We start from the raw sequence: 17,928 nt of genomic DNA on the forward strand, positions 1-17,928 counted from the left end.
CCACTAGTTAACATTTCTTCCGGTATGTCATTTACTAGTCAATCAATCAATCAATCAATCAATCAATCAATCAATCAATCAATCAATCAATCAATCAATCAATCAATCAATCAATCAATCAATCAATCAATCAATCAATCAATTAATTAATTAATTAATTAATTAATTAATTAATTAATTAATTAATTAATTAATTAATTAATTAATTAATTAATTAATTAATTAATTAATTAATTAATTAATTAATTAATTAATCACAATAACAATAAATGTTTGACCACTTATTTTCACAATATTTTTTATTCTTTATTTCCTAAAACTTGTAATCTAACCATCCAGTGAATATTCACAAACATCAGTTTTGGACTGACTACATCTGGCAGTATTAAATCCTGAATTTCCACTATTTGTTAGAACTTTAAAAAGACTGCTTGGTTTTTGGTGTAGACATATGGTGAAGAATGCAACAATTAGAAAGTAACACATTTAAATGTTATGTAGAATTAACAGTATGTTATTGTTATTATTATTAGATTATATAGACTCACCGGCCACTTTATTAAGTACACCTTACAAGTACTGGGTCGGACCCCCTTTTGCTATTGGAACTGCCCTAATCCTTTGTGGCAACAAGGATGTGGCAACAAGGTGATTGAATATTCCTCAGAGATTTTGGTCCATATTTACATGATAGCATCACGCAGTTGCTGCAGATTTGTCGACTGCACATCCATGATGCAAATCTCCCGTTCCACCACATGCCAAAGGTGCTCTATTGTATTGAGTTCTGGTGACTGTGGAGGCCATTTGAGCACAGTGAACTCATTTTCATGTTCAAGAAACCAGTCAGAGATGATTCACACTTTATGACATGGCGCATTATTCTGCTAGAAGTAGCCATCAGAAGATGGGTACACTGTGGACATAAAGGGATGGACATGGTCAGCAACAATACTCAGGTAGGCTGTGGCGTTGACACGATGCTCAATTGGTACTAATGGGCCTAAACTGTGCCAAGAAAATATCGCCCACACCATTACACCACCACCCCCAGCCTGAACTGTTGACAGGATGGATCCATGCTTTCATGTTGTTGATGCCAAATTCTGACCCTACCATCTGAATGTCGTAGCAGAAATCCAGACTCACCAGACCAAACAACATTTTTTTAATGTTCTATTGTCCAATTTTGGTGAGCCTGTGCAATTCCTTAATTCCTCAATAGTCTCAGTTTTCTGTTCTTAGCTGACAGGAGAGGTACCCGGTGTGGTCTGCTGCTGTAGCCTATCCGCCTCAAGGTTTTGTGTTGTGCATTTAGAGACGCTCTTCTGCGTATCTCGGTTGTAGCGAGTGGTTATTTGAGTTACTGTTGCCTTTCTATCAGCTAAGATCTGCAGCAGATCGTCTTGACCATGTCTACATGCATAAATGTATTGAGTTGCTACCATGTGAATGGCTGATTAGAAATTTGTGTTAACGAACAGTTAGACAGCAGTACCTAAAGTCGCTGGTGAGTGCATGTTGTAATCTAAAAAGCTCTATTTACAACATTTAAAAATAGTTTTTATAGTGTAAAAAGCTATTCAAACAGAACACATTTTCCATCCCACTAATGGGATGCTTTTTGGTTTATTTATTTATTTTTTATTTTATGTTTTTGGACTTTCCTTTATTGTGTTCTACTGTCAAATTGTACTAAACTGTTCGAATGAGATCGTACAAATTCATACGAATTAGCAGCCACTGAAACAAAAAGTTACGAATTGCCATAAGATAGCTTTAGATCCTCAGATTTACTGTGGATTAGCATGAACTGCTTAATTATTGACCTCAAGAAGTGCAATGTGAGCTTACAAACTAAATTCTGTATATATTTTTAATTTCACAAAATCTTTAAAGTGCAGTTGTAGTTCCTTCTGAAGGTCAGAAATATGATCAGCTGCCTGAACACATGTAACAATGCCAAACTGCAAGTCACCCGCATTTCATCATTTACAATTACATGCATGGCTGAGCTCTTGGGTTTCTGCAGCTGTCAGTGCTGGAAGAGCTGAATCCGGTAATTCAAATGACGTCTACGGATACTTCTGGCTGTCTAATGTATCTGTCATGTTCCCAGCCCATACACAGGAATCCTCCCTATTTTCCTTCACTTCCATCCTTACAGCCTCCATGCCAGGAATAACAGCCAGCACATAAACAATGCACTGACACCTGCATAAAATGAGCTGGTGAGCAGACATAATATCATCGCAGGAGAAATAAGACAAATAAGAAGCCGACAGTTTTAAAGAGAAGAGGGAAAAAAAACGATGCCACAGTACAACTTTTAGAGGCGAAATATGTTGTTTCTGATTTACTAGTGTCACCTAGTGTAACTATAAAAAAACAAACAAACAAAAAAACTATTTCTGCAAACAGTATATTTCAATTCAATTCAATTCACCTTTATTTGTATAGCGCTTATACAATGTAGATTGTAAAAGGTCAATGTAAAAGGTCATAGTAAATTGGAACAGTGTAGTTCAGTTTTTATTGTTTAAATTCAGTTCAGTTTAGCTCAGTTCAGTGTGGTTTAATCACTACTGAGAGTCCAAACACTGAAGAGCAAATCCAACGATGCGCAGCTCTACAGATCCTGAACCATTGCAAGCCAGTGGCGATTTATAAGCAATCTATATAACGTTCCTTGATTTTACTTTCATTTCTTTTATTTTGCAAGTCTTCAAATTTCATTTGCACATTAAACAATAACATTAGCTGTTTGTTCAAGCTACACTGTAAAAAAATAAAGTTGACTCAACTTAAAATTAAGGCAACAAACTTCAGGACATTTTTGAGTTGCTTTTTTTAACACAATTACTGTAAATTACTTGACTTGATTTAAATTGAATCAACTCAAAAATGTCCTGAAGTTTGTCAACTTTTTTTTACAGTGTACTTATTTAAAGTGAGCTGAAACAAAACAATTGTTGAGATTGTTTTGCAACAACTTAATTGTTTTATGTTCAATACACTTTAATTTGTGAAAACGAATAACTTAATTTAATTCCTTCAGGCCCTATCATACACCCAGGGTAATAAGGTTCAAAGATGTGTATGACACGATTTGTTGCTATTTTCAGACCAACGCAATAATAATTTTAACGTTTTGCGCCACAATGTTTAAAAAACAAATTAATTTGCACCACTTTGTTGACTTATGGGTGTGCTGGTCTAGAAAGGTGGTGTGTTAAGGCACATTGTGGGTGTGTTGCTATTTTGAGAAACTGAAATCGATCAACTAAAAGCTGGTCTAAAGTCCAGCGCAGAGTGCAGATGAGCCTATGTGAATGCTTACACATAGCTTAATACACACAGGATGTACAGCAATACACAAATATCTTTACATAAGTATAAAAACCACTGCCTCTATGCCCTCTTTATGTGGGGCTTTTTTCAGCTTGTTCATGACAATTTGCATTTGTATAATGTTATTATTAGTAGTAGTAGTATTTATTATATGCATATTTATAATTGTTTTAATAAAAACAAGTTTATATTTGTCGACCTGTCGGGTTTGGGAGACTTATGCATTTCCATATGTGGCATAAGTATAGGACGTGCAATTTGATATAACTCAGTTTTTTGACCACACTTCGTTATTATTGTTCATTTATTCGTTTGCTGGAAATTAGAACTGAATTTAGAAATAATTTTGAAGCAAATTTGTGCACTTAACAAACTAAATTACTTATATAGGCTAATGGATGTCTTCAGTGGAGTTCATACAACACAGCTGCTTTATCCATGAAAGTAAAGGAGTAAAGTAAAGAGTAAACGTAAAAGAGTAAAGAGGCTGAACAGAGGGGGCTTGATCTTTTTTTCCCTCACACTGCAGATGGTTTGTGTAACTGTTTTCTCGCTAGTGAAACTTTGCGCCTAGATCATTAGCATAGAGCTCTGATGTTGTCCCAACACAAATTGATTGTGTGGACCTCAGTATTTTTACTTCTGTACTTATTTATTTACTTCTGTAAGTAAATCCAATCAATTTGACGTTAAATATTAATTCCAATATGTGATGACTCAAATCAGTAGAGATCCATAAACAAAATTTTTTATTTACAGTTTATATAAATTAATAATTTCCGGAGGGAACTGATTGTCTTAATACAGATTTAAGTGGTATTTTCTGTTCATCCCAATCCCAATTCTACCCCTTAGTCCTTCCACTTCCCCTATCCTCTGTTTTGTGCATTCACACAAAGGGGTAAGGGTGTCCAAAACCTTTTTTGCTTGGTGGTTGTCATGAATAATCATTTTAAAAAATAAATGAATAAAAAAACTGATTCATCACATTTATAATGTATAAATAGTGTGTTCAAAAATCTTCAAAGAAAGGTTTTTAGTTTTTTACAACACACAAACGAATGCCAACAAACATATTCATTGGTCAGACAATTTTTTTTTCAATCAGCGGTTGATACATGATACATTAGAACATCAGATAATGTAATGTGATTTTCCAACAAACGGCAACACTCTCTGACTTAATCTGAGTAAGTACCAGATAAGCTTCATGTATTTTAAGCCCTGGAAAGAATCATTAAATTAATTATTAAATTATTGTGCATGACATTTGTTATGTAGTGTGTACATGACAGTAATTTTTCACAACAATCAGGGGGCCGCAGTTCTGCGCAGTTTAGTTTCAACTCTAATTAAACACACCTTATCAAACTAATTGAGTCCTTCAGGCTTGTTTGAAACCTACAGGTAATTGTGATAAAGCAGGGTTGGAACTAAACTTTGTAGGGCTGCAGTCCTCCAGGAACTGAGTTTGACACCCCTGCTCTAAATACAGTGGCCAACTTGTTTGTTGGTCTTTGTTAGCGTTTAGCTGTGTGGTGTGAATTGGCCATTGATAACCGATAGAAAATCTTCGTTATGTATTTTAAATTCTGATAACATTACCCGATGAAGAAGAAACAGAAGAAACCAATCTGTCAGAAAAATCTAGTGGCAGTGAATTTGCTTATTACAGCATGGTATAACGTTAACGTTTTTTTTTTGTGTGGTTACATTCATGAATATGAGCACTGTGTAAATACAGTACAGTTTCGAGCTTCTTGCAACATGATCCAACAGTCATCCTGAGAAAGGTAATTACCTTTTGAAGGTAATTAGCAATTTCTCTTCAACTTCTTTTTCAACCCAGTTGTGGCATGGCTCAGATGACATGGGCACTGCTGCAAAATTTCCACTAGTTTTTCTTTCATTTCTTGTGTCCAAATAGACCAAAAAGAAAGCCCTTTTAACTTCTCCCCCAACCTCCCACTGACCTGGATGCTGCTCTCTCATTAGCTGTAGGTAATCGCCAATGTTATTTTCAATTAGAACATATTTCACAGTGCATGATTCGCCGACAGCTCCAGATATTTAGCATGCCAGATATATCGGGTGTCAGCGACTCATCTGTGATTCTCTCAAATTGCATCTTTGATAGTTCTCACGTTGTGATTGTTACTCACATGAACGAGCAATGATTTGATCACTCATTTGATTTGGTTTGTTTCAAAATTGCAGTTGAGTTTTGCTATGTTTCAGTTTCACAAAGAAATGTGTTGCAATAGCCTAATACATAAACAGACACTGTCACAGAGTGAGCCTGTGACAATCAGGCTATGTACATACACACACCCATCCTCCACGTGCAACAGCTTTACTCTCTTGATTTCACAATTGCAGTGATCAAGTATTGTCAATATAGCCAAGTCTCCATGTCTTGTTTTGTTTATTATTTTTTGCCATGTCTTCTATTTTCATTTAGTTTCATTTATTTTATTGGGATATAACTCAGAGATAAAATTCACCTGCCTAGACAAATTTTCATTTACTCTGTAACATCTTCAATCTCATTTTGTAATAAAAATTAAAAAACGTAAACATTGAGAATTGATTCTGAAATCCAAATCCTGAATTAAATCAAACATTTTTTGAGTTTATTAATTGAATCATTATATTCCTAGTCAGTTGTCTATACGTTATGTAAAGTTCAGATTGAGTCCTAGTTAGTTTAAACTTGGGAAGTTTGAATCTTTAGTACAAAATCCCAAACAGTGTTAGTTGCTTACCCTATCTTTTTATTTTTTCCTATTTACAAAATGTACATTTACATTTAAACATTTGGCCTAGTTTTTGAAACACAATAGTCGCGTTTCCACTGTCACGCCTAAAGCCAGCGGGCCAGTGCCAGTCACGTTTCCATTGTCACTTTCGGGGCCTGAATGGGCCAAAGCGGGGCCAGCGGCTGGCTTTTTTCGGACCGCCAAATACCTTGCCAAAGTTAACCAGCTGGGGCTTCGGAGTGGAGTGAAAGCAGAGGTGAAGTTTGCCACTGTCATTACACTAGATTTACCATCATGCTCGAGTACATGTGCCAAAAATAAATAAATAAGGGAAAATAAAAACATAGCTACTAGTCAGTTTAAGCTATTCCATAACAAACCTTATATACTAGGGGTCTTTTGCGAAAGATCGCCCTTATGTTTGCCTTTTTAATATATATATATATATATATATATATATATATATATATATATATATATATATATATATATATATATATATATATATATATATATATATACACGGAATATATATAATAATAATTAAAGTAGTTCAAATAGTAAGTAATATTTCTTTGCTGCATCCTCAATGTTTCCATAACGCATAATAATCTTTACAACATATTGAAGACACAGCTGCCAGTAACTTTCAGTTGTCCAGAGTTTTAGTCAAGTTTAAATGGTGTGTTTGTGCATGAAACATGCGCGTTTAGATGCATGTATATGTGTGTTTGTGAGATGGAGTTATTAACTGATACATTATGTGGTTTTATATTATGGATGGTGCGCTGAGTCATCACTCTGTTAGTGGTGAGACAACTCGATGTACCATGACAACAGTTGGTCGGTGAGTAAACGAATATAAGAAATAAAAATACAAAGGCCTATGCGTATTGACATGTAATGTACTTTACAGTAATGTGTAATTTGTCTTCATTTTAATCATTTCATTATGATGCGATGGTGATATTTGCCTGATTCCCACTGAACTGGGCGAGTTTGGATTGTGTGACATTTGATTCGAGGGGTATTCTGGGGGCGGGGTTTGTGTGGCGTGCTACAAGTTATTGGCCCGACAGTGGAAACGCGGCATGATTTCGGGCCTCATTGCTCAACCTCCCTGGCGACTGCGGCTAATGGGGTATATGCACACAGACTTCAGTCCACCAGCCCCAGGGTTACCAGTTAATTGTCATCCCATACAAAATCACCACGTTTAAGATCTGATTTCTTTAAAAAACAGCGATCTTTACTGCCTGACTGAAATACGATATAAAGTGGGTATTAGACCAAACAAGAAGCACTGCATTAAATTAGATTTTTCTATGACATGTCATTAAAATATAGAAATTAATTTTACCCCAGTATTTGGAATTTCTGTGCTAGCCTGCATCTATTGACGGTGCCTGTGTTTAGATGGTCTTTCATCTCTTTTCATGAATTGACAACCAAATGGATGCTTAAGTCTGTTTAACTGATTATATTTGAATTACATTACAGCATTGATGCTGTAAAAGAAACCTTATGAAATTAAAAATACATCACATAAAGATTTCATCGGAAGTTCGTCATTGGCTGAAAAACACTAGCTGTGCATACAGTCCATTTACAATCTATTCAAGTCACAAACTATTTGATCCCACTGACTGTTCCAAGACTATAATAATGGTCTATCAATCAAGCAAGGATCCTGAATTATAAACTATAGTTTAGGGAACAGTTCTCTTACATTATGTCTTACTCACTGTAAGGCCACTAAACACTCCTATATGGGTTGTATTAAGAAAATGACGAAAGACCTACACTGTTGTATAAGTTGGAGGATAGGTTACCTTAGTGTTCCAGTTTTAACATTTAAGTTAGAGTGCAGATTCTTCAGCTAATTTTTAAACATCTGCAAATAATACGGTGGCTATAAATATATGCAAGATTTACGGATGTATTCAGTTTGAACCGCTAAGAGGATTCAGAAGTTTGGCAGAGCACTCTTCACCTTTGAAAACCCCTTAAACTGTGCTCTGAGATCATTTAACTCAGTCTATTTTGATAAGAGCTGAGAACATCCATCTCCTTATGCAAACTCTGACAAAATCTCAAAAACATTCCAGGTATGCTCTTTTTCAGGTAGACCTGGCCGTCTGTGTGAACATGCAGCCAGAAACTTAAACACTACTCTTTTACAGTAGACAAAACAAACTTGAGACCCCCAAAACTAGCCGACAGAATAGTAAGTCTGGTGGGCCAAAAAAAACTGCAAAAAACAGGAAAAGGAAGCGGGAGTTAACCTGTTTTATTATGATGCAGGAGATAACAGCATGTTTATGTAGTTTGCACTTCACAATTGTTTTGCACGTTAGGTGCCAAGAAGACTCACAACCAGTGCTTTATTTCAAAAGACAACATACTTGAGCCTGTCTGAAAGTGCAATGATTGCAATAATTCAGGTTGTGGCATTTTGTTTTGAAACGCTTCATGTTGAGTCAAAAATCTCCTGACACATTTCCAATGTTGCGTAATTTTCCTCACAGCTAAAATCTTTCAACAAATGGATTAAAGGCAACCATGGTAATATTACACATGCTTTGCTGCATTACCCACCAGTGCTTCATAATCCATTTAATTAATTATCTAAAAAATAAAATCACATTAGTAAGCATGACATGAGAAAATACACTTGGAGAAAAAATCAGGATTGGATGCATAAGACATGTTACTTATAAGCACAAACAAAAATGGAAATAATTGGCTACTCATTAATTTTCCTCCGCATTAGTCTTAACATTTAACATTAGTCTTAGATTTATCAGGGGTTGCCACAGCGGAATGACCCGCCAATTATTCCATCATGGGTTTTACGAAGTGGATCCACATTCTAGCCACAACCCAGTACTGGGAAACACGCCTCCACACTCTCATTCACACACACATACACTATGGCCAATTTAGTTGAGCCAATCCATATCTTTGGATTTTGGGGGAAACCAGAGCACCTGAAGAAAACCCATGCGTATACAGGGAGAAAATCAAACTCCACACTGAAATGCCAACTGACCCAGCTGAGACTCAAACCAGCAATCGTATTGCTGTGAAGCAACAGTGCTAACCATTAAGCCACTGTGCCGCCCACAAAATAAAATATTTACATTTTAATTATAGACTGATTTATTAAGATATTATTTGCTGATACAATATTGAGGGTCAAATTTTGCTCCCTAAAAAAACTGTTCTAAGCAAAGCTGTATGAATTAACACTTTGTCTCAAAGCAAAACGGTTAAGTTTTGTTCCTAAATGAATCTCATTAATTGAGTAAATGATTCAGTGACTCATAACTAGGCCCACACGGAATCTGCGCGCGCAGAATTCCGCAGATTTCCACAGATTTTTATCCCATCATTGATTCTGTTTATTTACTTGAGTAAATGTGTGTAAATCTATATTTATTAAATATTTTATTAATTACAGTAATATTATTGACTAATATGAAAATATTCATATGATTTATTTACAATACAGTTTGTAAATAATATTTTTTGTCTTTTAGTAGATATATTATATGAGAGACTTGCTTTGTTTACCAAGTAAAGTGGACCTAATTGGATTTGCATTGTAAACATAAAAAAAAAAGTTAAAAAGGTATTACGTTTTATTTTATATATTAAGGTTTTAGTTATGATACTTCCAAATTATGCATAAATTCGCAGATTTTTAACACAATTCTGCGCAGAAATAGCAAAAAATGTCCATAGATTTTGTCTAGCCCCAGTCATAACCAAGGCCAGACAGAATCTGTGGATATGCTGGAAAATCTGTGGATTTATGTGGAATGATTTGGCTTTACCTAAAAGCTTATAACATGAAATAAAAAAACACAATGTTTACAATGCAAATCTAATTCTGAATCTAATCTAAAAAAAAAAACCTGCATTTCGTTGCCTTGTACTTGTACATGTGTGATGACAATAAATTGAATCTAATCTAATCTAATTACGTAGATCTACTTGTTTGGTTAACAAAGCAAGCCTCTCATATAACATATCAGCTAAAAGATAGTAAATATTGTTTCACAAAGTGAAGTTTATTTATAAACTAATTTCGAGAGGATCACGTGATTATGATTGAACACGGCTGGTTCTGCAATAACTATGTATGATCCACCAATCAGACGATTCCTAACCCACTTTAAAGAGCCAGGTTTTCTCACTACAGTCATCTTCGATTTGAAGAATCCCCCCTTCCACCCCTATTCCTCCACCTTTCCCTTCATAGGGCGGCACAGTGGCCCAGTGGTTAGCACTGTATGAACGGAGGATTTGAAAAAATATAAATATTAGGACTGCAATATATTGAAAAAAATCCAATGCTAATCTGCAATATATATTGCAATATTTCACCAGATGACTTGAATATCTCTATTTAGAAAGGGTTTATAATATTAGATTGAATAGGACGAAACTATGAGAGTGCATAGATAGATAGCATAGATAAATACAACAAAGAAAATGTATTAAAATTTAATTTTGTACTGTTTTATTGTTTTCTGAAGAGTCTACCTGTATTCAAGAATACAATATTTGAATAATCAAATGTAAAATATTACTGCATAGTTTTCATTGTATAATCAATTCAATAAAAGTAATCGTTCCTAAAGTAACAATTTAATTTTCTAATGCCTGAATGCTTTTAAAATCTTCATACAGTCTCGGGCCTCAAAAACACATGCAAATGATCATTTATTATTATCTCAACATTGCATATCTTGTGATGCCACTACTGTGAATGATCACATTGCAATATCGATGCTGAAAATATATTATTGTGCAACCCTACTAAATATAACCGCTTGTTGCCAAACACTGGTTTACTGAAGTAACAAGCAGAAAGGGTCACTAAAAAAATCTCTATCACTAATATGCAGACTGTCAGTCTGTCCTAAACAAACACAGACTAGTGAATGACAAACAGCAAATAGTGCAAGGGTTGTAAGACCATGCTCGAACAATCAATATTACTTATCAAAATGATTGATTAAAAAAAAACATCAACAGTGTGAAAACCCTATCATATATTATGTTTGTTCAGCAAAATGAAAATAAAATAATTGTCTGATAAATTGATATATCTTTGTAATATTCTATTATATCACACTTATAATATAGATGTCTATTATATAGAAAATGCTAGGTAAATATCAAAATATCACAAACTGCCATAAGACTAGGTTGTTTTTATGTGAAAAGTAGCCATGTAATATTTGGCATAATGCATATCTGGCTTGATATTATAACAAAACAAACCAGCTTCCTGTACATTATGCCTTATAATATAATATAATATAATATAATATAATATAATATAATATAATATAATATAATATAATATAATATAATATAATATAATATAATATAATATAACAGTATGGAAAATACAAATAAAAAAAGAAAGAAGTTTTCTAAATTTACTTTGACTTGTATTTCATGGCAGACAAAATAACAAACATTATTTAATGTGTTCCTCAAGATTTTGACTTTTTTTCAAAATAAACAAATATTCCACACCAAGTAATAAAGTGTTTCTGATGTAATTGTAAGAGGCAACAGTATGCTGTCTTCATTGTCGCATTTTGCTCTTCAAAATGTGCCACACATTCTCTATTGGAGACATTTCGGGACTGCAGACAGGCCAGTCAAGTACATGTATCCTCTTCCTCTGCAGCCAGTACTTTGTAATGTGCGCAGAATATGGTTTTGCATTGTCTTGTTGAAATATGCATAGGCGTGCCTGGAAAATATGTCTTCTTGAAGGCAGCAACTGTACTTTTTAGCATTAATGGTGCCATCACAAAAGTGCAAGTTAGCTTTGCCAAGGACACTGACACAACCCCATACCATAACATAACCTGGCTTCTTTGGTTCTTCGGAGCACACAGCGTGCATTTCTACCCAAAAATCCCCAAAATACGGATTCATCTAACCACGCTACATGTTTCCACTTATTGATGGTCTGTCCCAGATCCCTTCGAGCCCAGAGAAGTCAATGACGCTTCTGGACACTGTTAACATAGGGTTTCCTTTTTGCACAATACAGTTTTAACTGGCATTTGTAGCTGTAACTACATATTGTGGTACTTGACAAAGGTTTGCCAAAGTAGTCCTGAGCCCATGTGAAGATATTGCTTAAAGATAAATGACGATTCTTGATGCAGTGCCATCTGAGTGATCAGAGATTATGATTGTTCAGTTTAGCCTTGCACTCACTCTTGTCCTTTACGCACTGAAATTCCTCCAGATTCCTTGAATCTTTTAATTATGTTATGTACTGTTGAAGGTGAAATATCGAAATGTCTTCCTATCTTTCTTTGAGGAACATTGGTTTTAAACATTTCAAGAACTTTCTCATGTATTAATTGGCAAACTGGCAATCCTCTGCCCATCTTTGCTCCTAAAGAACTAGACCTTTCTTGGATGCTGCTTTTGTACCAAATCATAATTACAATCACCTGTTGACATTACCTGTTATAGAATTAGTTAACCAATTTACCTGATTACCAGCCCTCAACTGCTCTTGTCCCAACTTTTTTTGAAATGTGTTACAACCAAAATTGGAAAGTGTGTTTATTTTGAAAAACAATCAATATCATGAGGAACACATTAAATAATATAATATAATATTTTGCATACCACTAACTTCACATCAACACGTCTGTCTAGTATGTAGTGCATACTTATTGTAGTGGTGCAAATATGAGAGATGCTATCTGACATACCAGGCGAAAAGGAAGCATTCCGGGGCTTTAATGTGCAATAAGATATTCCGGCATAATTGTAGCTCTGGGATCACAGCGAGACATGGGGGGAAACCAGGCAAAGAGCGATAGAGAGAGAGAGAGAGAGAGATTTGAGGAATGTTGGCGTGTAATTACCCATGCCTGTTACGAGCCCTAGGAGGGGTGGCAGCGCTGATTAGTGGACAGCGAAGATAAGACGGCCGATTGGAGAGAGTAAGGAGTGAATGATGAAGGAGAAAGGAAACGGCCCAGCCAAACCAAACTTCCTTCCAAACACTAATTCTAAGCTCGGGGTGATTAACACCTGTTATTTTCACTCGGCTTTTAACAATGTCTTCCTCTGGCTGCTGTCCTTCAAACTCTATTAGGCTTTCTGGTACGCTTTTGTCAAATGAAAAGCAAGTCCCCCCCTCTCTTTTTAGCGCATACTTGTTTTTATTCACTCGAGGGCTGAGTAGAGGAGCACACGGGACTCTGGGACTCGTCATTGATGTGAGAGGACAAAAGGAGGGTGGAGGGTGAAAAAGAAAGAACACCCTAAAAGAAAACAAGAGGTGCATTCATTAGTCTGAACCCGCAGCGTGATTTTAACTCAATATAGCGTCTGACATTTTGACTAATATCCGTTTCTCAGCTGAACTCCGAAAGCACGCGCATGCAGGTGGTGACCTTCAAGTCTTGGCAACCCCGGCTACCAAATATATGCCACAATGCAATTTAAGAAGATTCGTCAGATTCCAACCAGATGTTTTCCTATCTGTCCAAGGTTACGTGAACTTTCTTTCTCCACAGCTAATGCCAGACTGTATCCAGAGAGATGTTTTTTACCTAAACATTTTTTTCAGAGATGCATGTTTTAAACTTTTCAGAATGTTAATTTCTTCAGGAACATTCAGTATATATTGTACTACAACAGCTACCTTTGTGTTTCAAGCTAATATATTATTAAATTTGCTCCAATAAGTCCAATACATAAAAGATCAATCATATACCCGAACAAAGGTCTGAGTCTATAATACTTGCTCAATGAGTCAGGGTGATTTCACACCTCTAGATCGGTTGTTTTGTTCTGAAACAGATATTCAGATTGTTATAATAGTGCTCTTTGTTCTTGGTGCGGTTCGCTTTCACACGGCAAAGTTTCTAAATGGACCAAAATAGCTAAAACAAGTCACATGTGAGTAGCCTAAACTCTCGTCACATTGGTCAGAGTTCCACGCTTTATTTTGCAGAGTCCCGCTCAGCTGTCATGCGGCCTTATTTTAATTTATGACGATGAGACATTATAAGCAAAAAGCTGCGCTTTAAATTTTTAATGGTGACACCCACAGACATCGTCACCAAATATAAACCAGAGGTAAGACTATAGCCATTGGCTAGAATTATGCATTACAAGCTTTACATTATGGAGAGAAATAACAGTTAACCAAGACTACAGTTCGGTCAATTTTCCTAACGGATAAACAGCTCTCGTTAATAGTTCAGCATGCTTTCACTTTCGTATTTGACATGAAACACACATTTACCGGTGTGAATGACATCCCACCCTACTCATAATTCTGTCTTCATATAGCCGTATGTGCCTATTACATATCCATAATAGACTGTGATATAGCCTGGTTCGGATCGTATTGTTTTCTCACTTCAATCAAGCCGAGCACACTGGATACACATATGCCAAATGAACCACGCTAACTGGGGAAACGTGCCAGGTTCCGGAACAAAGTCTAGGTGTGAAAGCACACTCAGACTCGAACACAAACACACAAACAGCTACAAACACACCCTCCCCTGCCCCTACAGTTAAACAGTGGCATTGAAATGTTGGATATTTTAAAATCGTTATGCCATCACAAGCCATCATTGTCAGCAAGGTTGCCACATTTTTAGGTTTTGATTGGTCTAAACAGAATGAAAAAAAATCTAAAACAAATGAAACAAAAAAGCATATATTTACATAAATACCTAGATGAAAAATATGGGCAAAATCATAAAAAATACAGGGCTTGATATTGAATTTTTTTTTCATCACCAGCCACTGTGGCTAGTAGTTTTTCAACATTACTAGCTGCTTGCCATTTTCACTAGTCACAATTTTGTTGTTGGGAAAATATATGCACACATTTGACTTTGGCATACTAAAATTACTTAATCTAGACTTTGCGTAATGTCCACATGAGTCCTCATCAATTTCACTTTTTGTGTGTTGTGTATGACCTTGCTCAATGAACATGAGCAAATGGGTTGTGGTTTCATAGTGTGGCATTCAATTAGTTTTTGTTTCACAAGACTTTTCAGGGCTCAACACTAAGGATTTACAATATTTTTCTCTGGCCTAACCAAAAATAAATAAATAAATAAAATAAATAATTTCTTAGCCACAAATTAAAATAATTAGAATTTTTCAAAACAAGCAAAATATAGCTGTATACATATACTTTTTATTCAACATAACTTTTCTTTAAAAAAAAAACCTGACATTTTAAAAATAATTATTGTCATGTATCTAGAACTATGCACAGTAGTCTGTCCTGGCCCTACACCTTCCTTTGAGTCCAGCTGTGTTTGATTATACTGACTGGACTTCATTAGGAAAGCCACACACCTGTCTATATAAAACCTTACAGCTCACAATGCATGTCAGAACAAATGAGAATCATGAGGCCAAAGGAACTGTCTGAAAAGCTCAGAGACAGAATTGTGGCAAGGCACAGATCTGGCCACGGTTACAAAAAATATTTCTGCTGAACTTAAGATTCCTAAGAGCACAGTAGCCTCCACAATCTTTAAATGGAAGACATTTGGGATGACCAGAACCCTTCCTAGAGCTGGCTGTCTGGTCAAACTGAGCTATCGGGGGAAAAGAGACTTGGTGAGAGAGGTAAAGAAGATCCCAAAGATTACAGTGGCTGAGCTCCAGAGATGGGAGAAAGTTGTAGAAAGTCAACCATTACTGCAGCCCTCCACCAGTCTGGGCTTTATGGCAGAGTGGCCCGACACATGAAAGCCTGCATGGAATTTGCTAAAAAACAACTGAAGTATCCCAAGATGATGAGATATAAGATTCTCTGGTCTGATGAGATCAAGATAGAACTTTTTGGGCTTAATTCTAAGCGGTCTGTGAGAAGAAAAGTGGGCAGTGCTCATCGCCTGTCCAATACAGTCCCAACAGTGAAGCAAGGTGGTGGCAGCATCATGCTGTGGGGGTGCTTTTCAGTTGCAGGGACAGGACGAAATGGTTGCAACTGAAAGAAAGATGAATGTGGCCAAGTACAGCAAGGACCCTAACCACACAGCTAAAATAACGAAGTGGTTTCACAAGTGACTGTTCTTGAATAGTCCAGCCGGAGCCCTGGTTTAAACCCAATTGAGCATCTCTGTTGAGACCTAAAATGGCTGTCTGCCAACATTTACCATCCAACCTGAAATATCTGGAGAGGATCTGCAAGTAGGAATGGCAGAGGATCCCCAATTCCAACTTGTTGCATCTTTCGCAAAATCACTCATGGCTGTATTAGATCAAAAGGATGCTTCTACTAAATACTGAGCAAATGGTCTGAATACTTAGGAGCATGTGATATTTCAGTTTTTTTTTTAGAAATCTGCAAAAATGTCAACAATTTTGTTTCTCTGCCAATATGGCATGCTATATGTACATTAATAAGGAAAAAAAAATTTTAATAAATGATTTTAGCAAATGGCTGCAATATAACGAATAGTTTATATAATAATACTGTATACAATAATATACGGTATATAATAATAAACAAAAACATTTCAAAAGATAAGTTTCCTAAAGCTTGACTTAAATGATCACTGAATTCAGCCAAACAAGCTGCTTAAGGCTCACATCAAGAAATCATCTCAAATGGCCAGTGTGTATATATTTAGAAACATCACTTTATATCAAAAGAAGTATTACAAAAATGTTTAGACAAGTGCTGGGCAAGAGGCCGAATAAACATAAACTTACCTGAGCAGCTACAGGAGTGGGCAGCCTGTTTATCTTCTTCACCAGACCCGGTCTGATTGAACTCAGCAGTCTGAGATAGAGAAAGACACACTGTAAACACTGTGAATCAGACCCAAAGCCCTACAAAGGTCACTCAGACTCAATCACACATGTTTGATTAATGTCTACTTTGCAGTTTTGTCAACATCATCGGCATAGTCCAAGAATATTTGCAGTTTTAAAGGGCCACAGATCAACAGAGGTTGCCACATCTGTCTGCAAGAGCAAGCAACAGACGATCAGGTTACCTCACCCACAACATGCATACTGATGACGCAAAGAGAGACTGATCAATTCCAAGGAGAGATTAAATGGTCCAATCTTTTTGCGGGATAAGATTTTTTTAAATAATGATAATGAGCTGAAGAAAGAAACAAGTGTAAAATCACATCAAGGCCCCTTAAAGGCACAGTTCAGTCAAAAAATGACTCGTCGTTTTTTTACACAAAACAAGATATTTTGAAGAATGTTGCAAAAGGCATCCACTGACATCAACCACAGACAATCAATGGCTGTTTTTTTTCCAGCATTCTTCAGTATATATACCTTTGGGTTCAACAGAAGAAAAAACTGATATGATGAAATGATATTACATCTCAGTGTAATTTTTCCACAAATGAAGTGTTATATGATTAAATGTGATGTCATAGGATGCATATCATTATGATCAGATCATACCAGGCTTAATGGAAATGCATGCCTCAGTCTACATTTTAGCAAAACTTAGAATACGTTGCTGCAAGTTCATTTTGTTGCACGTTTCAGATAAAAAATCCACTAGAGGGCGCTGTCTTGTCGTATTGTACGTGATCATTGCTACTGATACTGTTATGATTTTAATATTTATTAATATTGTGATAAGCAAGATTTGTTCATACATACATACAGTCATACAGCTCTGGATAACTCAAAACAGGAACCACAAGTTTCTCCTCAATCTTCAAAAGTCTCTGTATACGTCTTGATAACACAAACACTGCTGTCACCTCAACAAAAACCCCGCCTCTGCTTTCATTTGATT

At 35.8% G+C, this 17,928-nt stretch overlaps 1 protein-coding gene across 1 annotated transcript in view; it reads right to left on the bottom strand.

The window, feature by feature from the left end:
• The window catches only part of limch1b (LIM and calponin homology domains 1b), a 222,106-nt gene that overhangs the window by 122,214 nt on the left and 81,964 nt on the right, over nucleotides 1-17,928 (bottom strand). The window contains exon 3 of the mRNA XM_056472848.1: nucleotides 16,869-16,938. Coding sequence (XP_056328823.1) covers nucleotides 16,869-16,938 — 70 coding nt within the window. The remainder of the gene's footprint in view (nucleotides 1-16,868; nucleotides 16,939-17,928) is intronic.

Source organism: Danio aesculapii, chromosome 14 (genome assembly GCF_903798145.1).
Source record: "Danio aesculapii chromosome 14, fDanAes4.1, whole genome shotgun sequence".
Lineage (NCBI taxonomy): Eukaryota > Metazoa > Chordata > Actinopteri > Cypriniformes > Danionidae > Danio > Danio aesculapii.